Consider the following 24,772-nt stretch of genomic DNA (forward strand, 5'->3'; position numbering starts at 1 on the left):
CAATGTACTAGGAAAATTGTTGTTTTAAAAACAAAATATCATGTTTTGCAACCTAATTACACAGAGAGGAGAAGCTGGGATATTCCCTGCGTACCACAGATTAAAGGGCAAAGACAGGGACCAATTTGGACTTTCAGACTCTAATAGTCCATTTGATGTAATGGAATAAAATGCATAATGCACATGTGGTAAAATGGAATACAGAGAACAAAAGGCACAGTTTAGATCGTGCTGAAGAATCATATTATAAAACACCTATAATTATACCTGTATGACTCAAAAGGAGAGTCACATTTAGACAATGGAAAATCGACTTCTCTGTACCTACTGGAGTTTCAGTAGTCACGTAACTCTGAATTTCACACATGGTACTTTAACAGTGCAAGACCAAAATATTTGCTATCATCAAGAATTTATTTTACTGCAAGTAGTTGGAAAGGAAGTAGTTCTATAATCAATGCAAAGTAGGTGATAACTAAAAGCAGGTAAGAAGTAGGGTTTTATCAACTTGACAGATTTCTGAGATCACAGCCTTAAGTATTAAGGAACATTAGACTTTGACCAAATTGAGTTTCACACACTTTCTTCCGAGTCATTATACCAGCTTTATTTTATTTTATTTATGTTTATTGAGCTCCTGATATGTATAAGAAAATGTGAAGTTTTCTCCTCATGTCACTTAAACCCAACAATTCTGTCATTCAAGAATTGGATCCATTTTTAGATGAAGACAAAGAAATTTTCACTGTTAAATAAATAGAATACAATCTCAGAGAAATTGCTACATCTAAGATGAAAATCCAGAGCTAATTCTAAAGAATGTAAAAGCTTTCTGTTCACCTTTGCCCAACTTTGTGATTCTCAAACTTTGCTGAACATTAGATTCACCTTAAACTCTTTCAGAAAATGTCTGGCTCCTACTCCGAGACTTTCTAATTTCATCTGTCATGGACATTGTGAGTATTTGAAAAGATCTTCAGGCAACACTCATGCCCAGCAAAGTTGGAGAACCACAGTCTGAGTACCTGTCCAAGGAAACTAGTGCTCTCCATCACTGGCAAGGCTGGTTGGTCCAGAGCAGGCTGGATGCTTGCAGCTAATTCTGGTTCTTTTCCAGTTGTCTATGCACTTTTTCTCCAAAAATAAAAGGTATATTCCTCTAAGTAAGTTTTCTGGGTTCTTCTTAATCCTAATTACAACATTTAAAGTTTGATTAAAATTTGAGTATTTTGGAAAGATGTAATGTAAATGAGCTTTACTTCTCTTTTTATTTTCTTTCTCTTCTGGAGATAGGACTTGGGACCACACTGACCTACTGCTCAGGGATCACTCCTGCAGAGTTCAGAAGACCATATGAAGTTCCAGGGACTGAATCCAGTTCACCATATGCAAGGCGAGTGCCCTACCTATTGTTCTATCTCTCCAGTCCCCTGGATATTTTTTTTTGACACTATAATTGATAGTGATTACATTCAGTTTTCAAGTGTATGTTGTTCTCACCCCCATTCTCACCACTTGGTCTCCCCATCTTCTTTTTAGACCAAATTCTCTCCCACACCTCCAATCTGAATCCTTTACAATCACATTAAAAATAATTATTTTCTGGGTCACAGCTGGCTTTGCTCAAAGACTAATCTTGGCTCTGCACTTCGGAATCACTCTTGGTTGACTCAGGCACTTGTAAATGGTGCCGGGGCTAAAAATCTGAGCCGGTGGAGTACAAGGCAAACAGCGTATCCATTGCACTATAGCTCCATCCCTTAGTTATATTTTTTGTTTAATTGTAGTTTGGGTCCCATGTTTACAATTAGCATGTCTTGGTTAATACAAGTCAGATCTTCATGTTGGAAATTCATTTCATAAATTTATGAATAGATCGGAATACTAATGAATAAGTGCATTACAATATAATGAACAAATCACATATATTATAAAGACAAAATAAATGCTTGTTGCATCTATGTATCATTTTATATAATCCCTTTCTAACTAAACTTTTTATTAGGAAAAGAAAAGACAGTAAAACAGGTAGAGTACCTGCCTTAACTGTAACCTGCTTGAGTTTGATCCTCAGCACCTCACAGGGTCCTCTGAGCACCAAGAGTGATCCCTGTAGGCAGAGCAGGAATAATCCCTGAGCATCACAGGGTGTGGCCCCAAAACAACAACAACAACAACAACATTTTTTATTAGCTGACTAGTTCCTAATTGAGTTACAAGAGAAGATACCTCTTAATTCATATCATCTGCTCACATGTAAAAATTAATTGTTTTTCCCTAAAATATAGCTAACCTAGAAAATAAGCCATTTCATTCACTGCTCAAAAATCAACAATTTTCGGGAGCTGGAGAGATAGCATGAAAGTAAGGCATTTGCCTTGCATGCAGAAGGACAATAGTTAGAATCCTGGCATTCCATATGGTCCCCCGAGCCTGCCAGGAGTGATTTCTGAATGTAGAGTCAGGAGTAACCCCTGAGCGCTGACAGGTGTGACCCCCTAATACCCCCCCAAAATAAAAATCAACAATTTTCATTTGATCTTATGCATCACAATCCTGATAATTCTTAATACTACTTAATGCTAGGTGACCTAGGGGAAAAGGTGATCCTAATATAGCACAGCTGGCCTCCCATTCTGTGTACATACTCTTTTGCACAGGGATTGGGAGTTTGGGACATTGAGGCTTGGCTCTAGTTCCTATGTTTGTTTATTTGTTTTAATTTGCTTGATTCTGAGACACATCCAGCAGCCCTGGGGTTGTTCCTGGTTCTGTATTCAAAAATCATTCCTGGAAGGCTCGGGAGACCATATGGGATGCCAGAGGTCAAACCTGGGTCAGCCACATGCAAGGCAAACACCCTATCTACCATGCTGATGCTTTGGCCCCTTGGCTCTGATTTCTTTGGAATTAATGTGGTTACCTAGTCCTCTTTGCCCTGCCCAAAACACAAATAATGTATTTCTGGATGACAGTGACCAGTTAGCTGACTCAAACCATTTAGGGACACACAAAAAGTGAGTCTTGGTCAAAAACAAATTGAGACAGGTAAGCAGTCCTATCTGTCATGATGCAGAGTGGTGTGGACATAGTGGCATGTCCAAGTGTACACACATACTTGATGTTTGTACAGTCAGTTCAGTCTACACTGAACTGGCATGTGCAAGGCCAGTTAATCTCCAGAACCTCATGCACAAGCTCATCCAAGGACACAGCAGGGGCATCAAACCATGAGACCAGGTGGAGTATTGTGTGAAGTGGTCTAAGCATTGCCCTTCCCCAGCACTGTTCAGTGGGCCCCAGTTTAACACATCACCTTTGTCAACAGGACATGTAAAACTTCTCTATTAAGGCCCTATCACTTGGAACTATTCCTCAAACATGTTTGCTTTTTGAGATTCCTAACATATGCTCTTGATAGAAACAATGCCTGACTATTTGAGCCCCATAATCAGTGGGAATTTTCTAAAGTCCTTATCTGAGAGGTTGATTAGTTGGTTGGTCATTAACTGGTCATCAGAATTGTCATCTTCATTCTCTATGTCTGATGCTGGCCTGCGTTGTTTCCCCATTGTCACACTTGTATTGTGGGTTTTTCTACGTGTTGTGGTGGTATTCATTGGTTATATGATGCAGGCAGCACACTTCTCTGGCTCCGCCCTTTCTGGATGGGCCTGCTTGCCTCCAAGGTAGGGGAGTTCTCCGTGGATGAAGCCTCACACAGGATCAAATCTTAGGCCCGAGCACGCAGCAGAGAAGACAGTCTGGAGAGAAGTTCTTGCTTCTGTGATCCAACACAGTTCTTAGTGTGTTTTTTTTTTTCTTCTTGTGATGGTGTTATTTTTTTAGAAAGAGCGCAAGGCTGCGTAGCGAAGTGGAGCTAAGTGCCTTCTGGAGCCTCTTTTCAGCCCACTCTCAAGAGGTTCACGCAGCAGGATAGTAGAGAGACACACACAGGCAGCACTCACAGTTTTTCACAGTCGGGCCCCACTGGACAGGCGTAGTTTTCACTCGCTTGCTTGGCAGCTTCAGAATGCTGTATTTTTGGGGTCGCTTCCCAAGACTCTGAGGAGAGTTGCTCGGTAGCTTCAGTTTTTGGGGGGTTTGCTTCCCAGGGCTCTGAGGTGAGCTTCCAGAGTTCAGGAAAGACAGAGAAGAGTAGGACAGGGCTCCCTTCAGGTCCTCAGTTTCCTCAGAAGGAGCACAGCCGGGTGGAGACTCTGCAGGTAGAGCAATCAGCACTCTGCCTGGAAACCCCCACATCCAGCCATTTTTTACTCACTCACTTGCTGGGTAGCTTCAGGTTTTTTGGAGTTCGCTTCCCAGGGCTCTGAGGAGAGCTTCCAGAGTTCAGGAAAGACAGAGAAGAGTAGGACAGGGCTCCCTTCAGGTCCTCAGTTTCCTCAGAAGAAGCACAGCCGGGTGGAGACTCTGCAGGTAGAGCAATCAGCACTCTGCCTGGAAACCCCCACATGCAGCCATTTCTTACTCACCATCAGTGGGAATTTTCAAAGGGCTTCTCAAGGTTTTATAGACTGGACTTAGTAAATGGGGTTGCTCCATAAGAGGTGAAGAGGTGAAGCATCAAACACTCCAGTTCTTCAAACATCTTTTTTTTTGGGGGGCCACACCCGTTTGACGCTCAGGGGTTACTCCTGGCTATGTGCTCAGAAATCGCCCCTGGCTTGGGGGGACCATATGGGACGCCGGGGGATCAAACCGCGGTCCTTCCTTGGCTAGCGCTTGCAAGGCAGACACCTTACCTCCAGCGCCACCTACCCGGCCCCTCAAACATCTTTTATACCAGGGAAATTGTTTTAGCCTAATGTAATGCTATCTGCAAAACAGTGATGTCTCAACCAAGAATTTTCTTTTCTATCTTGACCAGATGTGTTGAAAAAGTTTTGTATGTGTGTGCTTACATGCCTATGTGTGAGTACTGAATACACAGCTGAGTGCAAGTCAGGAGCCTGTTGGCACCCAGCATGCTTACTTCTTGCAGCAGAGATCTCTTTGAATCCATCATTGAAGCTTCTAATGGCCAGTTAACAGCATGCTCTGCTTTTCCCTGCGGGGTGACTAATTAATAAACTTTCCCTTAATTGAGTTCTGGCTGCCAGGTCCACAGGGATTATTACTTATATATAAATAAACAAAATTTCCATTTTAAATAACACTCCAAATCTCATTATCTTTTAAACAGATATAAATTCACAGAAGGCAAGCAAGCCATGGGCAAGGAGGCTGTATACATTGACTCCCCTCCCTGCAAGAAGCCAGAGTCCTTGGCAGGCAGGCAACACCCTTGGACCCTTTGGGCTTGCCTCCTCCACCCAATCAACTTGAACCTTCACTCCTTTGTTCTCATCTACTGGTAGATACCAAGTACCTGGAAGAAGTTCTGGAGAGTTAATGGTATTTGCCTTTTCCTTTAACCTAAATTTATTATTTAAAAGCAATTCTCGTGCACAATTTATAAATAGAAAGGAGATGAGTGTGATGTTAAATATTTAATAAGGGCCCAGTAAGTGCTGCCTTTGGTTCAGTTGATGGGCTTAAGGGAAGTTGCATTTTAGGTTCTTACAACTGAAATGATTAACTATTTGTTTCCAAGAGTCTTTAATTTCAGATTCCAAATTGAGAGTAGAACCACAGAGAGAGAAAGCATAGACATTTGAAACAGAGTTATAGCTTGTACAAGAGAGAGATGGCTGTGGAGAGAGTGGTAGGTTCTGCTCAGTGCTGTCGGAGAGTCAACTGGGTCATGATTCGGATCTTTTGCAAGTTACTCTTTGCTGAAAGTACAAGAATCCACTGCAGCACTGCAGGGTTTTTTTTTTTCTTTCTTTCTTTCTTATAATTATTGACAGCTTAAAAGAATAAAACAAACATTTTCAAAATCCCATATGGCTACTGCTAAGACATCTACTCAGAAAAACAAACGAACTAAGAGAGCAGGATTTAAAATCAACTCCTAGATTGCTAGAGAAATGTAGGAGAAAAAAACCATTATAGATTTTAAATGTCTGGATTTTTCTCATCCTATCTTAGTACTTTGTTTCCTTCTTTAAGGACGTTTCTTTAAAGCATATTTCTTTGACAGTCAATGCCGCCTGAAATAATACTATTTAAACTATTTTGCTCATCTCCCAGTAAACCTTTTGAAACTTTCTAGGAGGACACAGTCAGCAATGCTGTCCCTGCTTGGGCATCCAGAAGGAAATAGATCAAGATCCAGGTCAGCAAACACTGCCAAGTAGTCCAGGATGATCACAAGCCTTGGTGAATGAAACTCTAGTCCCAGGCCAGGGGAGATGATGAAATATTAATCTTGGGGGATGGGAGTAGGGAGCAGTAAGGGAACAAGTTTCTAAGCATAGCCAAAATTAAAGGAGCAGAAAAATGAACAGCTGATATATGTAACAACATGCATGAATCTCAAAGGCATTGTTCTCAATAAAAGAGGTTACCAGACCAAAGGCCACATGGGTCACACAATCCCACCTATATGGTCTCAGAGTATCAAAAAAGTGAGACTATCAGGACAAAAATCAGATCAGCTTCTGCCAGTGGCGGGGTGTGCTGACCCTGTAGAAGGGCAAGAGGGAATTTGAAAAGAGAGAGCACCTTCATAGCATGATAGTGTTGCTGGTGATTCTACAGAACTGTCAAAGCTATTTCGTGTAGTGACAATGAGGGGATTGTTCAATATACCACACCCCACTGAATCTGAATTAAAAAATAAAAAGGAATCAGGAAAATAACAGACAATAACAGAAGCTGGATCAATAGAAGCGTGGAGATGGGTGAGAGGATCCAAATTCACAGAAGCTCCTAAGAATACTGATTGTTTTTTTTTTTTTTATCTGAGAAATACAGAGTCTTTGACTTGGAGAAAATTAGTAAGCCCATCCACAGATGCAGCTGGATGGCTTAATTCTAGGTTCCACCTAAATATTAGGTTTGTTGGTTTCCTCTAATGTGGCTAAATGGTGCCATCATATTCAGGCCCAAAGTAGTGAATATGGCCCTGTAGAAGAGCATATGCTTTTGCCTTTTCTGTGAGAGGCCTTAACACTGAAAAGAAAAAATATATTTCCGGGCACCACAGTTAGTTTCTTAACTCAGAACTTTGACTGCTTTTATTGTTTGGTAATCAGAGTTCCTAAGTAATCATTCAAGACATCAGTTGCCAGTGATTTGAAAGTTTAGAAGAACTGAAGGTGGAGAGATTATAAAAGCTGGTCCTCTGCCACCCAATCCTGTGCTGTGACCACACACTCCTTAGGAAGCCCAGATGCCCACTAAATGCCACCTGAGACCCTAAGCAGAGTGTCTCAACTGCTGAGAAATTAAGTATAGGGCAGAGTACTTGGTCAGTGCTAGCTTTAAAACAGCAAGAAGGAGCTTGTATAATCATCCAGTTAAGATTCTGCAGCTCCTTCACAGAGCAGGTCCTGAGTCTAGATTTTTCCAGGAGAACATCACTGATGAGCCTTAACTGAGGGAAGGAGGCAACTAGAGCTGGTACATTATTTGAAAGCCTCACTTAAACACAACCTTAAGAACATGGTCAGGGATGGAGAGATAGTACAATGGGTAAGGTGCTTGCTGTGCAATCTGGGATCCAGCCAGGACACCGAATATGGTTCCCTAAACACCTTTACAAATGAATCCAGATCATAGAATGAGGAATAAGCTCTGAGTATCACTGAGTGAGGCCCAAACCTCCACCCTCCTCAAAACAAACAAAAACAAACAAACTAAAAACCACATGACCTTGTTTCTTTCAGGTGTCTATTTGTGCCACAAATGATGAAGAGCAGCTTACCAGGGAGCTTTTGTGGGGAAACACTGACCTCTCACAATGATGTCTCTGAGGTTTGGGAACCCAAAGATATTATTAAGAATTTCATTTCTTAACTACACTGACATCTATCATAACAATGTGAATGAATGAGGGAAGTAGAAATCCTGTCTCAACTACAGGCAAGAAGGTGGGGAGGAGGGAGTTTTGGGACATTGGCGATGGGAATGTTGCACTGGTGAAGAGGGGTGTTCTTTATATGACTGAAACCCAACTACAATCATATTTGTAATCAAGACTTTAAATAAAAATATTAAAAAAAGAATTTCATTTTTCAAAGTATATTCTCACAAGATCCTATGGTAATCATATGTTATCTTTACCCTAGCAAACCCTTTCTTCTGAGATGAGATAAACTTTAGCCCACATACACTATTGGCTTGAAATAAAGGTATGTTCTGGTGAAATGTAGACTTTTATTTGGTTTAGTTGGTTTTGGGGGCACATCTGGTGGTGTCTGGGGAATACTACAGGCTCTGTGCTTACAGGTGACTCCTAGAAGACCAGGGACCATATGGACCATACCTGGACCATACCTGGCACCAGATTGTGATAAGCAAGGTAAGCTCTCTAACCACTGTACTATCACTCTGGACTTGAATCACACAATTTTTATGAGGAGGGGGAGCTCCTCTGGCAGTGCTTAGGGGCTACTCTTGGCTCCTGAAATCACTGGAATCCTGCTCTAAGGAATCACTATTGGTGGGCTCAGTTAGCCATATGGGAATCAAACCTAGATCAAATGCTTGCAAAGCAAACAAACAGTCCACTCACTCTACTATGACTCCAACCCCAAACTACACACTTTTATATAGAGGCTGCGGCTGCCTTTGATGGCAGGTGGACCAGTAGGTGGAGAGTCTGAAAACGGGGGAAGAAACAAGTGTGTGGGCAGAGCCAGGACAACTTACTTCCTCCTTTTCCACTCTTCTCCATCCGGTACTGGTAGATATGAAGGGTGAAGAGCATGTGTGAGTTACGATGATCTTCCTCGTCGCAGTCCTGCTGGTTGCCCCTGCGGGAGGCGATGGCCGCATCCAGGAAGAAGGCAGCCTTCTCTGCAGTGGGCGCGCGCAACTCGCTCTGGTTCTGCAGCTGGAAGACAGGAGCCAAGAGCTGGCACCACAGCCATAGGAGGGCTTACCTCCCTTCCCGGGTGTTGGAGAGCACAACTACATCTCGGGAGGCTCAAAGTCCTGCTGAAAGAAGGCCCAAGTCAACTGTGATATTCAACTTCATTTATTCATTTGCAGCAGCCAGTAAACCAAGATCCCAGATGACTTAGGCACCTAAGAACAGGAAGTAATTACATCTCAATTACCAAGATCAGAACTTTGAAGACAAGACATGTAGGTTGTAAACTGTGGATTTTAGTCCAGCTGATGTTCCCAAAAAGTAAAAGAAAAATAAAAACAAAAATCTAACTTGGTTAGCTTTAACTCAATTCTCAATGTTTCTAGCTATTTAATTCAAGTCAATTTAAAGTCACACTACTAGCAGAGTTATAAACAAGCTTTAAAAGACAAATGAATACCCCAAAGAAATTTGACTGCTCTATCAATATCAATTAGGATATTTACCTTGAAGTTTTCACATTCCTCCCCTCAATAACTCTTGGTGGGGCTCAGGCACTAGTCTCTGAAGTCAGCCAAGGAGTCACGAGGGCCAGAGCCAGGGTCTTAGAGAGCAAGGAGGACATGGAACAGGGAACAGGACTCAAGTCTCAAGCAAGCTATCACTATAGCCCTGTTTCTATTTTTACCTTTAGTTCTAAACTCATGTCATGGCATACTCATTGACCCAATGAAATAGTTTTGTGGACAAGTCTAAGCCACTGAGAATGCTTCTCTACTACAGTAACTTTAGTCAGAATAGTTAAAAAAAAAATCCTACATGAGCCAGACCAATAATCCAGGAGATCTGATTCTTGTGTGCTGCTGACCTAGGTTCAAACACTGGCACTGCTGAGCACCACCAGGAGTTATCTCTGCTCTAAAAACTTCAAAACTAAACAAAACAACAAAATTTATCCCAAGTTTGGGGAGAAATGAAAAATTATATTATTTATTCATTCAAATTAATGGTTGCAGTCTATGCTCCAGGATCAGTACAAATTCTAAAAATTTTCTGGCTCTACCTGACCTACAGTTCTGTACTGCAAAAATGTTGTTTGGAACCTCAAACTGTCAAAATCTTCAAGGTCCAGAGAAAAGAAGAAGCACAACTGGAGACTTGCCACTGAAGGCCTGGTCAGTCACTGGGAAGCAAGTCATTGCATCATCAAGTGCAGTATTACAGACAAACCGAACCAGAATCTGTATTTCAACAAGTCCTGGTGATTGGTGTGCTCTCTAAAGTTTGAGCCATCCTGTTGTCATGAGGGAATGAAATGTCATTAGGAGGAGGGCACTGTGAGGGTTAGAATAAATGAAGCTGGAAAGACAAGCAGGGGTCAGATCAAATATGGACTCACAAAGCACAAAAAGTTTGGAATGTGGTACTACTCCCTTCAGGAGAGCCAAGATTTTAGATGTTTCAAGTAGGATGAGAACAGAGGAGATGGGACACAAGAGGTCAGGAGCATCACCAACTATGAAAACAATCCTACATATGACAAGGTAGAAACGGGCATTGCCTTTTACAAAGGAGGCATCTGGGCCAGAAATATAGTACAACAAGAAGATGCTTGCCTTGTACACAGTGGACCCTGGTTTGACTGCTGACATTGCAGACAGTTCCCCAGTACCACTACACATGATCTTTGAGCACAGTGCTAGGGAGGAGCTCTAAGTATTGTTGGGTATGTCTCTAAAACTAAACAAAAAAATAAATAATAATGAAATGGATGCATCATCTTGCAATGTGGCTGACCCTGAATCAATCCTTGGCACAGCATTGGTTCTCTAGCATCCCTGGAAATGTCCTTTGATCGCATCAGAACAGCACTAGAATCAGTCCCTGAGCATTGCCGGTATAGCTCCCAAATCCTAAAACTACATAAAGTTTAAAAGAGGTATCTGATAAAACTATCAAATAAAGCCTAGTCCTAGAGACTAAAATGTTTCTTATTCTGTTTCTTCATTTTGTTTTTGGGCCACATTAAGAGATGCTCAAGGTTTATTCCTGGATCTTCACTTAGGAGTTACTCCTAATGATATTTATGAAACCATACAGTATTCAACCTGGTTGGCCAAGTACAATTGTTAGGTGCCCTAACAATCTTTCAGGCACTTATTTGTTTTGTTATTGCTCCTTTTAATTTTTGTTTTACTCAAGAAAAGAATATTTTGGGGCACACCAGGCATTACCCAGACTTACTTCTGGCTCTGTGCTTAAGTACCATTCCTTGTGGTGTTTCAGTGGATAAAACAAGAGTTAGTTACAAACAAGAAAAGTGCATTAACTTCTGTACTATCTCTCCTGCCCAAGACTTGCTTATTCTGGATCGGGAGCAGGAAACTCCTGAGTCATTCCTGAAGCAAATAACAAGAAAGAAAACCACCTAATTCTGAAAAAGTGAGCTGCAGCTTCTCTTGGATTCTCTAGTTCTAGCAATTATATCGTGGTTCTAATTAGAAAGTGGTTATTAGTTTTTCCTACAACACTACTAATCCAGCTGTAAACCAGTGCCAGAAACACAGTTTACAGGGCCATAAACAGCCCCAGTAATGACTGTAGCTATTTGTGCAGAGCAGTAAATATTTCAGTTTGTTGTTAAACAAAAGAAAGATTGTACTTAAAAAAAAAAAGTAAATTCAATTTCCTTCCAATGCTACCACAATTGTGGCTCCTGCTTATTGTCAATTAAATTCAAGGTACAAATATTTAGGTTTGGCGAGCAGATGGCCCTGCAGCTGCAAGCTGTAAAGTTCCAGTGTACTTTAAAGTAAACAAGAGTAAGCTTCCTCAGTTTACATATGGAGGGAGTCACAGGTCAAACTGTCCCAGTTTCTGGGGTGGGCAGGAGCTCCATGGCTGCTGGCTTAGCCCCAGGACCAATCACCTGTGTGCCACAGATGGGATCCTCACACAAGTACACGCCGGGGGACTGGCCATCCTGCAGGCTGCCTGTAGCCACTTCAGAGAGCAGGTCCCGCAGGTTCTCCTCTTTACCCCACACTTCCACAGCTGAGATCCGCACTGAGAAGCGGGCTCCGGTCTTTTCTTTCCGTTCATTGATGAGTTTGAAGAGCCAAGAGATGGCACAAGGAATGATGCCAAGGTTCTGCATGGAATCATCCTTTCCAATCATGGTGTAGGATTTCCCTGAAGGTTCAAGGGATAAAGAAAAACCCATTAGTGCCCAGATTTCATTCAGCAGTTTCTAACACAGATGCCAAGGAGCAGAAAAATGGCACAGGGGAGGGGGCAACAGAAGAAAGACAGTGAAAAGGTGAGAAAGATCCAGCTTTCAACAACAAAAGACATAATCTAGGTGACAGATTAAATGGTTAGAATAAAGAATGCAAGAACCTAAACAAAGAACAAGAGTAAATTCTAATTTCCCTGGAAGAGGACCCCCAAAGTTCACATTTTATGCCATCTTTGCACTGTCTGAGAGTGTGGTAGCCAGGGAAATTTAAGGACTACTGGGGTTCTTTCTATTGTCATCATACAGGTGAAATTCACATACTTACACTTGATCTCCTTTTGCAATGACATACTGGAGAACAAATTTCATTAAAATCAAGATCACTGCTTCCATCAGAGATCAAGATAATAAGAAGGGAGTGGTGAAGGGAGCTGGAGCAATAGTAATGTATGTAGAATATTTGCCTTGCATGCAGTAGATCTGGGTTCAATCCCTAGCACCCCATATGGTCCCCTGAGCCCATCAGGAGTTATCCCTGAGCAAAGAGCCATATGTAAGCCCTGAAGACTTACTCAAGTATGGCCCCCAAACAAAAATAGAATCAATACAAACAGAAAAGGAATAAAAATATGAAAGTGGCCAATAGGATGATGTGGGCTTTCAGTTCTGGTCAAGAGCTCCTTTTGGAATCAAGGCCAAATGATTAAATAATTAATTTATGGAGCAGGAAAGTAAGGCATGGTGAGCATACAGTCATATATTAGAAACTAGGTACTTGATTACTGTCTGCAGTTTTCAGCACAGAAATGTTCCTGGAAATTATTGAGAAGCAAGGAACAATCAGATCATTCTGCAACTTGTGTGGAGATTTTACTCAGCGGTTGCTCTATGAATTTTATGTTGAATTCATCCACTAATTTGAATTCTTTGAGGGAGGGTAGCAAGCTCTACTGCATTTCTTACTAGCCCATGACAATTTCTACTGTTCAATTTTAGAGCATGATTTTGACCTGGACTAGATGGGAACTGCCTTACTCCTCCACTCATCTCTTAGACTCTTTCTTCCTCTATGATCAGCTACCTGCCAAGGAGAAACTCTTATTTAATCTTATTTAAGATTATTCAGCTTAGTGCATCAAAGAATCAGTCTTCCTGTGACCTGAACTATGCAGGACCATGGAGAAGAACAGAGAGGATGATGAACACTCCAAAGAGCAATGAAGGAAAGGAAAGTGCTCACTGACCCAGCTTGGCATGGCCGAAACAGAATACACAGCCATCTGCCCCGTTGACCACAGACTGGATCACCTCTGCCACGGTTCCAGCACATACTTCAGCCTGGCAGACACAAGAGGAGACATGAGTAGTAAGTGGACCATATCAACAGAGACAGGAGCTTGCTTTCCAAGGCTTAGACTTGGATGCATCCCATCCCTAGATGTTCAGCTTCTAAAAGTTTGGGAGGAGCTCAGAACCCTTCAGTTCGACCCAGCCCTCAAAAGCCTGTGCATTCCACACAGTAATTACGAGTCACCCTTCTGCTAATCTGCGCTCCATTTCAGTTGCTGGCTCTGCTGACCAGGCACAAACAGGCTGGAAAGGGAAACATAGGGTGTTCATTGACTTCATGCTCTTCCCTGAGGCATCCTTCTGGACACTTACACTTTCCATACATCCTCTGCTAATTATATCCATTACACCACACACACACACACACACACACACACACACACACACACACACACACACACACACATATACACACGCATAACTTAGAAAATGGCACATCTTATTAGAGAAAAATGATGATGTGCCATTTCAAAAAAGTTGACCTTAATAAACAGAAATTGGAATAGAACCTGGAGATTGGTGAGACATGTTTGTTTTCTCTCCCAACTTCCTCTTTCTCCACCTTGTCTACTCCTTTTGTAAAACTAACCTTTTCTCTCTGTGACTAGAGTGGATATGCTGCAGTGGGTGTTCTTTCCAGCCTGTTGTGTGTCTCATCTCCAGCTTGATTATTTAATCGTAAGACAGGGACCAAGCACTAAAGTAACTTTCTGAATGTCTCCATTAACACCCACTATTAGAGTGCCTGCAAACAACAGGAGCTCAGTAAATTCTGTGGACTCAACTTGAAGAGCTAGGAATTCATTCTCTGCTTAGCATCTGAATCTTTTGTTGCAGCAGCAGGACAAAATCATTTGCCATGTGCTGCTGCCTTTATTTCTGCCTCAGTGCCAGAATAAGATCTGGTGGAAGCATTCAGAGACTCCACAAACACTGGTGCTCTGAGCTATCAGAGCAAAGCTCATCCCAGCAGGGCACTGAGAACCGCAGCCTCGGTGATGAATGTAGTTATTCAGTTCCAGGGTACAGCCACACAAAGAACCTATGTATTTGGAAATCAATTTTCTCTCCTAAACTGAAATAGAAAAACCACACTCCCAACAATCCTCCACTGTTCCCATGGTCGCCTCAGCAACTCTGTTGGGGCTCCTCCTGGACGAAGGAGACAGAAAGACTGTGCTGCCACAGGATCTGCCACACATCCCTCCTTCCACACCCTCACCCTCAGGATCTAGCCAATGGGAACCCTTGGGACAAAGGCAGCAGTCTTGATGGAATTTGCCAGAGGCACCTCTGCAGACATTATTGTTGAGTGGACTGGCCTCTTTAGAGATAAGATAGGAGGGGATACTAAAGGCCTGGGAGTCTGTCTTTAGCTATCCATAAAAGAAACTATCCAAGGCAAGGTCTTCAGGGAGAATCAAATGTGCATAGAACCAGCAACAAATCCCCTGCACAAAGACTCAAAGTTATAGGAGAGTTCTCCAGAGAACAGGTCTCCCCTGGTCAAAATCCTTCCTAGGAACCACTGAGAAGAATGTGATCAGGGATATGTGCTTCTGGTGTTTGCTAGAAGCTAACAATGTTCCTGGGATGTCTTTTGGGGTTTTGATTCCCAGCATAGACTCTGTGCTACAAATATTTGGTCCCCTACTGCCACCAAAACTCCTACCATACTCATATGCTGAAGTCTAACATCCAGTGTGATAGTAGTAAAAGATAGGCTAGGTGGGCAATTAGGTCATGAGGATGGAGTCCTCTTGAGTGGGGTTAGTAGCCTTATGAAAAAGATAAAAGTGTCCCCAATGAGCTTTCTCATCTATTCCCTGACACAAGGACACAGCAAGATGACAGCAGTGTGTGAATCAGGAAGGGCCCTTATGAGACTCAGCCTACTGGAGCCATGATTTTCTTTTTCTTTAATAATTTCTTTATTTAAGCACCATGATTACAGAAAGGTTCATAGTTGGGTTTCAGTCATTAAATGTATACCACCCTTCACCAGTATAACTTTACCACCACCAATGTTCCCATTTCCCCCCATTCCCACCTGTCTTTAGCACAGATATTCTACTGTTCTCTATCATTGTCATGTTAGTTGTGAGAGCAGTTAATTGGAGCCATGGTTTTGAACATTTCAATCTCCAGAACTATGGTCCATTTCTACTCTCCAGATACTTTCCAGTCTCTGTTTTTGTTCTGGCATCCCCAAATGACAAAGAGAGACACTCAAAGTGTTTGGTGACCATCCAGAGCAGGACATCATCAGGTTAGGAGGACATAAACAGGAGGACTATGATTGATTTGAATAAATGCTTAGCATCAGGAAGCTGATGTATTTAGGGACCGATAAAAAGTAAATCTGGTCACTTCCAGGAGCTAGACCGATAAAATCACAGACTCACAGAAAGACCTTTAGAACTAAGGCTCTCAGGCACACAATCTTGCTTTCTCAGGGTCATCACTGGAGGTGAAGGTTGGCCTGGCTCTCCAGATTGGTGTTACTGTCAATGCTGATACTGCAGTTAAAAAAGCCCCCTTCAGAGGTCAAAGAGATAGTACAGAAGAAGGCAGTGCTCTTGCTTTGCAAGCAGTCACTTGAGATAGATCCTTTGGCAATTCATATGATCCCCAGAGCCTGTCAGGTGTGACCCTTGAGAGCAGAGCAAGGAGCAAGCACTGAGAACTGCTTTGTGTGGTCTTCAAACAAAACAAACTAAATAAATCCCCCCTTTTTATCCTGGTAGAAGTGGAGGGTCATATGTACTTTGATTGGGGAGGGTGTTGTGTTTGTATGTTTGTGTTTGTGTTTGTAGTAGCTTTGTATATCAATACCATAAATTTGATAGTTATTGTAACCCTATTACTTAAACTACAATAAATATTAAATAAGATAACTGACAATAAAAAATAAATCAATAAATTCATTGATGAATGAATATCTTCTTTTCACTGAGTCCTCACTGTGTTCTGATTCTGACCTAACCACCACACATGTATCAACTGAATTAATTTTATGGCACATGGAAAAATTAGACCTATTTTGGCTCTGTCTTCGTTCTACAGAAAGGGTCATGTAGGCCCACAAAGATCAGTCACTTGCCTAGACAAAGGCTGCTAGTATGTAGTGGTCCAAGATTTACCATGATACCATGCAGGACACAGGGGGAATGGGAAGAATCCAAGAAAGATTCTTGCTCAGAAAAGGCACTGTTAATAAGAATCTTTAATTTGTGTCTCCATTCCCACTCCCTGTTCCTTGTTTGAAAATAGAGCATGTGCTCGCTTCGGCAGCACATATATACTAAAATTGGAATGATACAGAGAAGATTAGCATGGCCCCTGCGCAAGGATGACACGCAAATTCGTGAAGCATTCCATATTTAAAAAAAAAAGAAAAGAAAAAGAAAATACAGCATACTTCCCTTTCTTACATCCTGCTTTCTAGGAAGAGTCAAATGGGTACAGGATACCTTCAAAGTAGCAAAGTTTACAAAGAAACAGAATTTGTTGTAATATTAGGTATTCAAAGAAAAGTAAACAATTCTGCACTATGAGCAATTGTAATAGTATGCACAGTCAGCTCTGGAACCAAGTATGACATGTTAGCTAGGACTAATGATAAAATGGCTCCTTTTGCTGGAATAAATCGAAAGCTCATTAATAGTCCATGCTTAATTTAGGGTTTCCTTTGAAATTCTTACAACTTGGAGAGATTTGCTTCTGAGAAGTTTTAACTGTGTTAATTAAATCACTTGTAAAAAAAATCACTTGTGAGCCATTTATTAGGTCAATGTCAGGTTTAGATTAGCAAGCCCATAGGGTGGTACAATACATGAAAAATGTAATGAAGAGAAAAAGCATAGATGTTATTTGTAAAGTACTTTGTCTTCCCATGGTAAAACTCTTTGGGGGAAACCACACACCTGCTTAATGAATGAAACCTATAACACAACCTATGTGCTATAGATGGGTCTATGTGAGCAGTCAGTCCTACTGTCTGTACTCAGTGGCAGCATGGAGGAAATGATCTCTAAGTCAATCATGAGCACCACTGAGTATGGTCCCCAAACAAACAAAAATTCTAGCAAAATGATCCTGCCCACAGGCACGACTCCAATAATTCAAAAGGACTAAACTATTAAATTCAACTCAAAGTGGTTTATAAGAGGTTGCAGAGCTGGAGAAACTGCTCCATTAGAGCATTCTAGAAAATCATCTTCATGAGCCCTAGTGATGGAACAAACTCTTGTGATGAGTCGAAACTGTACAGGCCTGAGGGAAGCTTATACCCACCTGAGATGCATCTTGTGGAAAAACTGCATCAAAGGCAAACATCTTGGGAGGGACTTGGTTACTTCTCTTTTGGAAGGCATTTTGACCTCCACAGGTTAGAGGATCGTACAAGGTGATTTGCTTCTTCCGTGGGTCCACTTTTAAGAAAGAGCTGGATTCTGAGGAATCACGAGACAAGGTAGAACAAATGCGAAGCATGACTTTCACCTGTGAAAAAACAAAGACAGGAGGAAACCATCTGGATTAAGAGAGCTGGATACTTTGTGATAGAAAACCCCTCCATTATAGGAGACCTTAGTGTACATGGCAGCATGGAGCCCATTCATGATAAATGATGATGAACTGTGCAATGAATTAGCAACCTCCCTTAATGAATCAAGGGGAAACTGATTTATTTATAATTACCTGGTAGAATATTTTGATATGTCCATTATTTTATTACAGAAATAGCACATCATGTTCTTTGTCTTGTTATTAATATAAATTGAAAATTAACTGTACCCTCATGGCCCAATTACATAGATGAAAAGGTAATCTGGACTGCCAAGCTTTCAGGGGCTGGTGTAGTTCCCTGGAAGCTCACAGATCAATAAACCATGGACATAAAAGTTAGCCCCATAATTTACTCCTTGCCTCTGCTCATCAGGATTCCTAGAGACAAAAATCCACAGTTATTAGTGTCATCATTAAAGTCCTGTGAAATGGCCTATTTTTAATGGCTGGCATTTGAAATGTGTCCCAAAAGGCAACTGTGATAAAAGATTTGTTTGAAACATATTATTTGGTAGCCCATTAAGTGCATGCATAGAGGTTGTCATTTCAGGGAATGAAAGAACATCTTGAAGGAAACAGGAGGAGATGGCCCTTTAACCTTCCTCCTGATAATGGACCATGGATGTTTCCAGTGTTTGCAACCTACCACACTCACGAAGACAAAGTATGGCACTTAGAAAACCGACCTGCCTGCCCTAGAGTCCTACAGAGAGTAGATGCCTAGCTAAAGTCACACAGAGCTCTGAAGGAGCAAATCATGGGGAAAGAAACAGTGTTTGGTCTCTTGCTGGCTCCAATGACAGACTGTTCATTCAGTCCCAATGCATTAAGCACCTGGCTTTGGAGGTACAAGTCCTTCTTGTACCTCCATCTTGATAGATGGAGTAGCAAGAAAGACAGATCCAGATAACTTTTTGCAATATAACATGACAATTTATGAAAGATTATTTTCAGCACCTTTTGGCTTTATTTTTTTTCTCAATCTAGTCAATGAATAGGCCTGATGAAATCTCAGTAATGCAATTTGGTGGGGGAAGGGTTGTAAAACTGCAAATATTTCAAACATACAAAACTATCCAGAGGATCATCTATGTTGTGTCTAGTTCAGTGCTGCCTGCTGAGGTCTGAGAACTAATTTTTAGTGTTCAAGGCTGAAACGTAAATAATTCTTTGGGCTTAAGGCCCATCAGTTGTCTGCTGTGCTCCTGCTCTGCTTATTCTCATTTTAGGGGCAGGAGGCGGGGCTGGAAATACAGGTCAAAAGACTGGAATGCATATCTTGCACATGCAAAAACTTTGGTTTGATCGCTGGCACCATATAGCCACTACCTCTCTCTTCCAAGCACCTGGGGCATGATCCTGATTACTCCTGGAACTGCTGGAAATGCTGCACCACCTCATTTCCAAGCCCAAACTAATTGTCAGATCCATGCAGCTGGGCTGAGAATCACACAAATAGTACCATCTCACCCTGAGTACTTCTTAGGGGCCCTCCCATCCAATCTCCAAGAGAGTATATCCGTTTTGAAGTCATAGTGGCAGGAGCAGGAGTTTGGGAGTGCTGATTGCTTAGTACAGGTTCTACTGTAAGGGGGTCTTATGAGACACTGGGAAGTGCTGTCAGCACAGGGTCTCACCACATGCTCCAGAAGGTTAGTGTGTGCTTTTACACACTGCATAGAGAATAGAGCAAACATTACAGAACATGCACACATTCTACCCCATATAACCGAAGCTCTGTTCACAAGGTAGTGAGAGGCTGAGTCTGTCTGGCGCATGTTTTGCTGAGCCAAGTTCTCCATCACTTGCACACTGGAATTTCTCAGAGCATCAGTTTCTTTACTTATACATGGAAATAGCAGCACCCAACTCATGGGCCTATTGTAAGAATAAAAGGAATGGACGTGAAAAGCACTGATCATGGTGGACTCAACTCCTGTTCTCTACCTCCATTACCTTTACAGATCTTATTATTTTCTAGTTCCCACCTTAACAGTAGGGATTTGGAACATTTTGCCTAAACTCTGTGTACTCTGACTCACTAACAGGATGCCATCAGTGAATCAGTGGTGGTTATCACTATAGGCAAAGCTTGGCATAAAGTGTGGAGATATTAATAAAACTATTACAACCTCAAGGTCCCTGATCACTGGCTATACAACAAAAACCAACACTTCTCTCTGCATTCTATTCTGGCCCTTTTCTTGTCTCATGAATTTTTCTATCTTATTTCTATCCCACTTATTTCTGTAGATTTAGGCAAGTTAGGCCCCAGCTGTGCTAATAGCTCAAATTCAAATTGCAATTTTTGGTATGGAGCTGGTATCTCTGGGTTTTAGGTAAGCAATCCACCAGACCTGCTTCTAAATGGTTTAAGTCACAGAGGATACAGTGCCAGGCAGAACTGATAGAGTCACATGGCCCGCTGCTTTTCCATTTCACCATTTTGCATGCAATTTCTGAGTAACTAGAGGAGCTGAATGTAAAATATGAGTTCAGCCAGGCAAGGGCCTATCAGGAGAGGCAGGGAGAAGGGGCTGAATTAGTGAGTCATTTGTCCAGTAGTAATGGTCCTGCATCTTAATGAGGTTCCACCCTGCAGTGCAATTGCTGTGCAGAACTGGACATGGCTGTGCTCTCTGGACAAGGCGAGCCCTGCTCTTAAAACTCACTTCACTCAGGGTTGGGGAAATGCCACACTCCATTCTTTCCTTTGCAATTCATTTAAATAAATGGATATTTTTCCCCTTCAAGGAAGGAAATTGGGTTTTTCTGCTTCACTTCCTCTGTGTCATTATTCCTTTCGTCCACCACTCCACTTCCTGCTTAATCCTTTGTAATTAAAGTGCTTAGGAGATGCCACTAGTGATCATGAAAGTCCCTCAGACTTCATGCCAATAGTTCTTGCTTTAGTGACAAACGCTACTTCCCCATAATATCTTCTTCCACTCTTCCTTTCCTGGCTGCTCTGGCCTGCAGGGGTTAACACGCAGGCCCCTCCCTGGCTTTCCAGGAAAGAGACCTTCAGACCATCACAGCCTCACTCCCAACAGCTCAGGCTGTGGGAATCTCGAAGGCCAGGGCACAGTGAAAGTGGTGGAAAGGAGGGGTATGTGACAACCTGATTCAATGGGAGATTATATTAGCACTTCCTCTCCCCACATTCTCACTGGCAAAGACCCCACTCTGCCTCATTGATCTAATTACTCAGTGGATGGTAGGAGACAGCTGTTGCTCTAGGCAGCCGCCGTCCTTGTGCCCTGCTCATTTATCATTTTAGCAGGTCCTCCTGGACTGAGTGGTAGTGGTCAAACTGAGAGAGACGGGATTTGTGTGGGTGTGTAAAGGGGAGGGAGGTAGGGAGAGCATATGTGAGTGAGAGACAGAGAGAAAGATGAAGAGGGGGGGGAGAGGCAAGAGAGAAAAGAGACAGAGAGAAAGAAAAGTGGGGGGAGAGAAAGAGGACTGAGAAGTGACTTGCTCCTCTTCTGTAGATGCTCCTTCAAAGTAAAGCTTATGACCAAGTGCCACCCAGCCTTATCAGGAATTAATAAAGATCCCTAAGCGTTACAGCTCCAGTGGCCTTGCACACAGATATGCCCGTCTTCCCTAGATACAGACTATATCAACATGGTACATATAGCAGGGGCTTCTTCATAGCCTGCTTCCAAGCAATTGCTCAGTGCTGGCTTGAGGATAATGGGAACATGGAAGTATTTGAGAAAGGCTGCAGGTGACTATGGTACAAAATGGAAGCAATTACTGTGGCTGAGTATTCACTCCTTTGTAGCACTCCAGAACAAGGGACTCCCCCACTCTAACACACACACACACACACACACACACACACGAAATAACAGTCTTAATGAGTAAGTCAGTGAGGAGAAACTGCATTCCTTTGTGAGGTCAGAGCCTGAAAAGTAAATCGCACACATCTATTATCTTTCATATTTTATTCTTTAAAGAAACTCTGATATTTAAGTGCAAAGATCTTTTTTCGAACCAGCTCCACAGCCTAGGTAATAGCTAACTGACATAAGTTTGATCCCTGGTGCTGCCCCACGTACCCAGGGAGGGACAGAATTCCTACTGTCTGGGATTCTAGAGGCTCATAACAGACATGATCTTTTTTGGCTGTAGGGGAGGGAGAAGTTGAGTACAAGACTGAGAAGCTGTCCAGCCCCACCTGGTAAGAGCAGACAACAAGGGGTGTGCAGCACCACACTGACCAGGAGTACTTCCTGTACTCTCCATGACTGAGTAGCATTAGTTCTTTTTTTGGGGGGGGGGGCACACCCGGCAGCATTCAGGGGTTACTCCTGGCTCTACGCTCAAAAATCGCTCCTGGCAGGCTCAGGGGACCAGATGAGATGCCGGGATTCGAACCACCGTCCTTCTGCATGCAAAGCAAACACCTTGCCTCCATGCTATCTCTCCAGCCCCAGCAGTAGTTCTTAAGAGAAAACCTGGAGTAAACCTAAAAGGGTCTATTGAACTTCCCTAAGGAGGTCATCATCTCAGACAGGTTCTGGGGAAGATGGTCACTCCAAGGAACAAAGAGCAAGGAGTCTGGGTTCAAATCCAGAGGCCACTGTCCTGGGAGTGGCCATGTAACTGAGTGTGACTACTGGGGTTTTCATCCCTAACATGAACCTGATGTACCATTTCTCATGAAGGACAGCTCTGAGAGGCAAATAAATAAAGACAACTTTAACACAAACTCTAACAAAAAATACTAATTAAAAAAAGGGAAGTCACCTAACCCCCTCAATGTAGACTGTTATATGCTACTGGACTCAGCTCCAGAGGGACCCTACCTGATCCCTTACTGCTGCAAACCATTTCTTATACTTAATAAGACCACTGTGTGGGATGAATATGTGCCCTGGATCTCAACCCACCCCCAAGAATATTCCATAGACTTAATGGAGAGATTTATATTTTTGTATGTTTAATTCCTTAATAGTTATATTTCTTAGTGTGTTTATTTCCAAATGTAAAGGTAGCCACCTCCATCCTTATTTTTCTTTTTTCTTTTCTTTCTTTGTTTTGGTTCTGCTTAGTATGAAATTCTAGTAGAAAAGTCTTGCTTGGGATAAAAGCTTAGGTCAAAACCAGGGCACAGAGATTGTATAGCTAGTCATTTTTTTCCCCAAATGCACCAACAATATAATATGGCATTGTTCCTTTTTGCATGGGCACACTAAAATGGGGAGATCTTATGTATGGAAACAAGTTCTTATCTACTAGGGATAAGAACTCATAAATTCTATAATACAGGGATGCCTTCCAACCTGAATATATGCCATGGGGACTCAACTGAGACCTCATGCGATCAAACATTAACCGTCCAACCAGGAATCCCAGACCCCAACCTTAGAACTGCCTTGGTTCCCTGCATCAGCACCAGGAATTAGACTCCCCCTGGAGAATCCCCTAATACTGCTCTGGCAACAACTTGCCCAGGGTAGGAAGGAAACAGCAACAACTTGATCTAAGAGCAGGTTGTCCTACCCCATCACCTAACAGTGAGATGAAATCAGACATTCCATCCTTTGATCTGTGCAAAAACCAAACACGAAGATCACTAAATACAGAGGACTGACGACTTCAATTGTGACTGAGTAGAAAATCTAGAACCAGAAATAAAGACTCTATCCTAGACTTTATCCTAGCATCTGTACAAAACCAAGACCTCTAACTACAGAGGATTGACTTTGTCAACCACAACTGAGCAGAATATTTCCTGGCACCATAAAGACCTGAGGGTTCAGCAATGAACAGGCCCAGAGCCTATAGTTGGTCACATGACAGTATGCTTCAATGGTGGAGACACCTTGTATCTCTTAGGCCAAGGGAGTTTCCTTATTTCCTTTCTAATTTCACCAATATTTACTGTACCTATGCAAAAACAAACAAACAAACAAACAAAAAACCTTGCCACAACAGCTCCCCCTTTTAATTTATACTTAGAGCTTCTAGACAGGGACTCCCATCTGCTTTCTTTTCTTTTTTGAATAGAACCATAGAACATGAATCACCTTGTTCTGCCTCATATTTCTATTGTCTTCTCACAAACTGAAAATAAAAAATGTGGATGGTACCAGGGCAAAACAGTCTCATGAGCATTGAGTGGAAATAAAAAATGATCAGACCTAAATACCCAACCCAAAGTCAATGACAATAGAATCAAGAGACCCAAGCTACAACAAGCTATACACAAAAGGGACCTGCACACTAGTTGTCCAGGGGGTGAAGAGTGGAGGTATGGGAGGCATGCTGGGAACAGTGGCAGAGGGAGGTCAACTCTGGTGGTGGGAATTGCCCTAATTCATGATCACTATGTTCTTTAAATATAAATGTGAAAAACTTGTGAAAGACTAATTCACATTGGTTTCAATAAAAAAAATTTTTTTAAAAAAAGGGAGTCTATAGACACATGAAAAAATGTCATCATCACTTATCCTTAGGGAAGTCCAAATCAAGACAACAATGAAATATCATCTTACATCAGTGAGGATGGCATATATAAAAAATGCTGGGAACTGGGGCCAGAGAGATAGCAGAGTGATAGGGCATTTGCCCTGCAAGCAGCCGATCTAGGACAGATGGTGGTTCAAATTCCAGCATTCCATATGGTCCCCCATGCCTGCCTGGAATGATTTCTGAGCATA

The 24,772-nt window shown here is 42.1% G+C and overlaps 1 protein-coding gene and 1 non-coding gene across 2 annotated transcripts in view; one reads left to right on the forward strand and one right to left on the reverse strand.

The window, feature by feature from the left end:
• The window catches only part of KIF26B (kinesin family member 26B), a 318,803-nt gene that overhangs the window by 77,644 nt on the left and 216,387 nt on the right, over positions 1-24,772 (reverse strand). The window contains exons 4-7 of the mRNA XM_049776648.1: positions 17,826-18,032; positions 13,424-13,517; positions 11,871-12,133; positions 8,779-8,962 (exon numbers count right to left, since the gene is read on the reverse strand). Coding sequence (XP_049632605.1) covers positions 8,779-8,962; positions 11,871-12,133; positions 13,424-13,517; positions 17,826-18,032 — 748 coding nt within the window. The remainder of the gene's footprint in view (positions 1-8,778; positions 8,963-11,870; positions 12,134-13,423; positions 13,518-17,825; positions 18,033-24,772) is intronic.
• Positions 16,806-16,916, forward strand: LOC126015122 (U6 spliceosomal RNA). The gene has a single exon (XR_007498017.1). It is a non-coding gene; the product is annotated as a U6 spliceosomal RNA (small nuclear RNA).

The sequence above is a fragment of the Suncus etruscus genome, chromosome 7, assembly GCF_024139225.1.
Source record: "Suncus etruscus isolate mSunEtr1 chromosome 7, mSunEtr1.pri.cur, whole genome shotgun sequence".
Classification (NCBI taxonomy): domain Eukaryota; kingdom Metazoa; phylum Chordata; class Mammalia; order Eulipotyphla; family Soricidae; genus Suncus; species Suncus etruscus.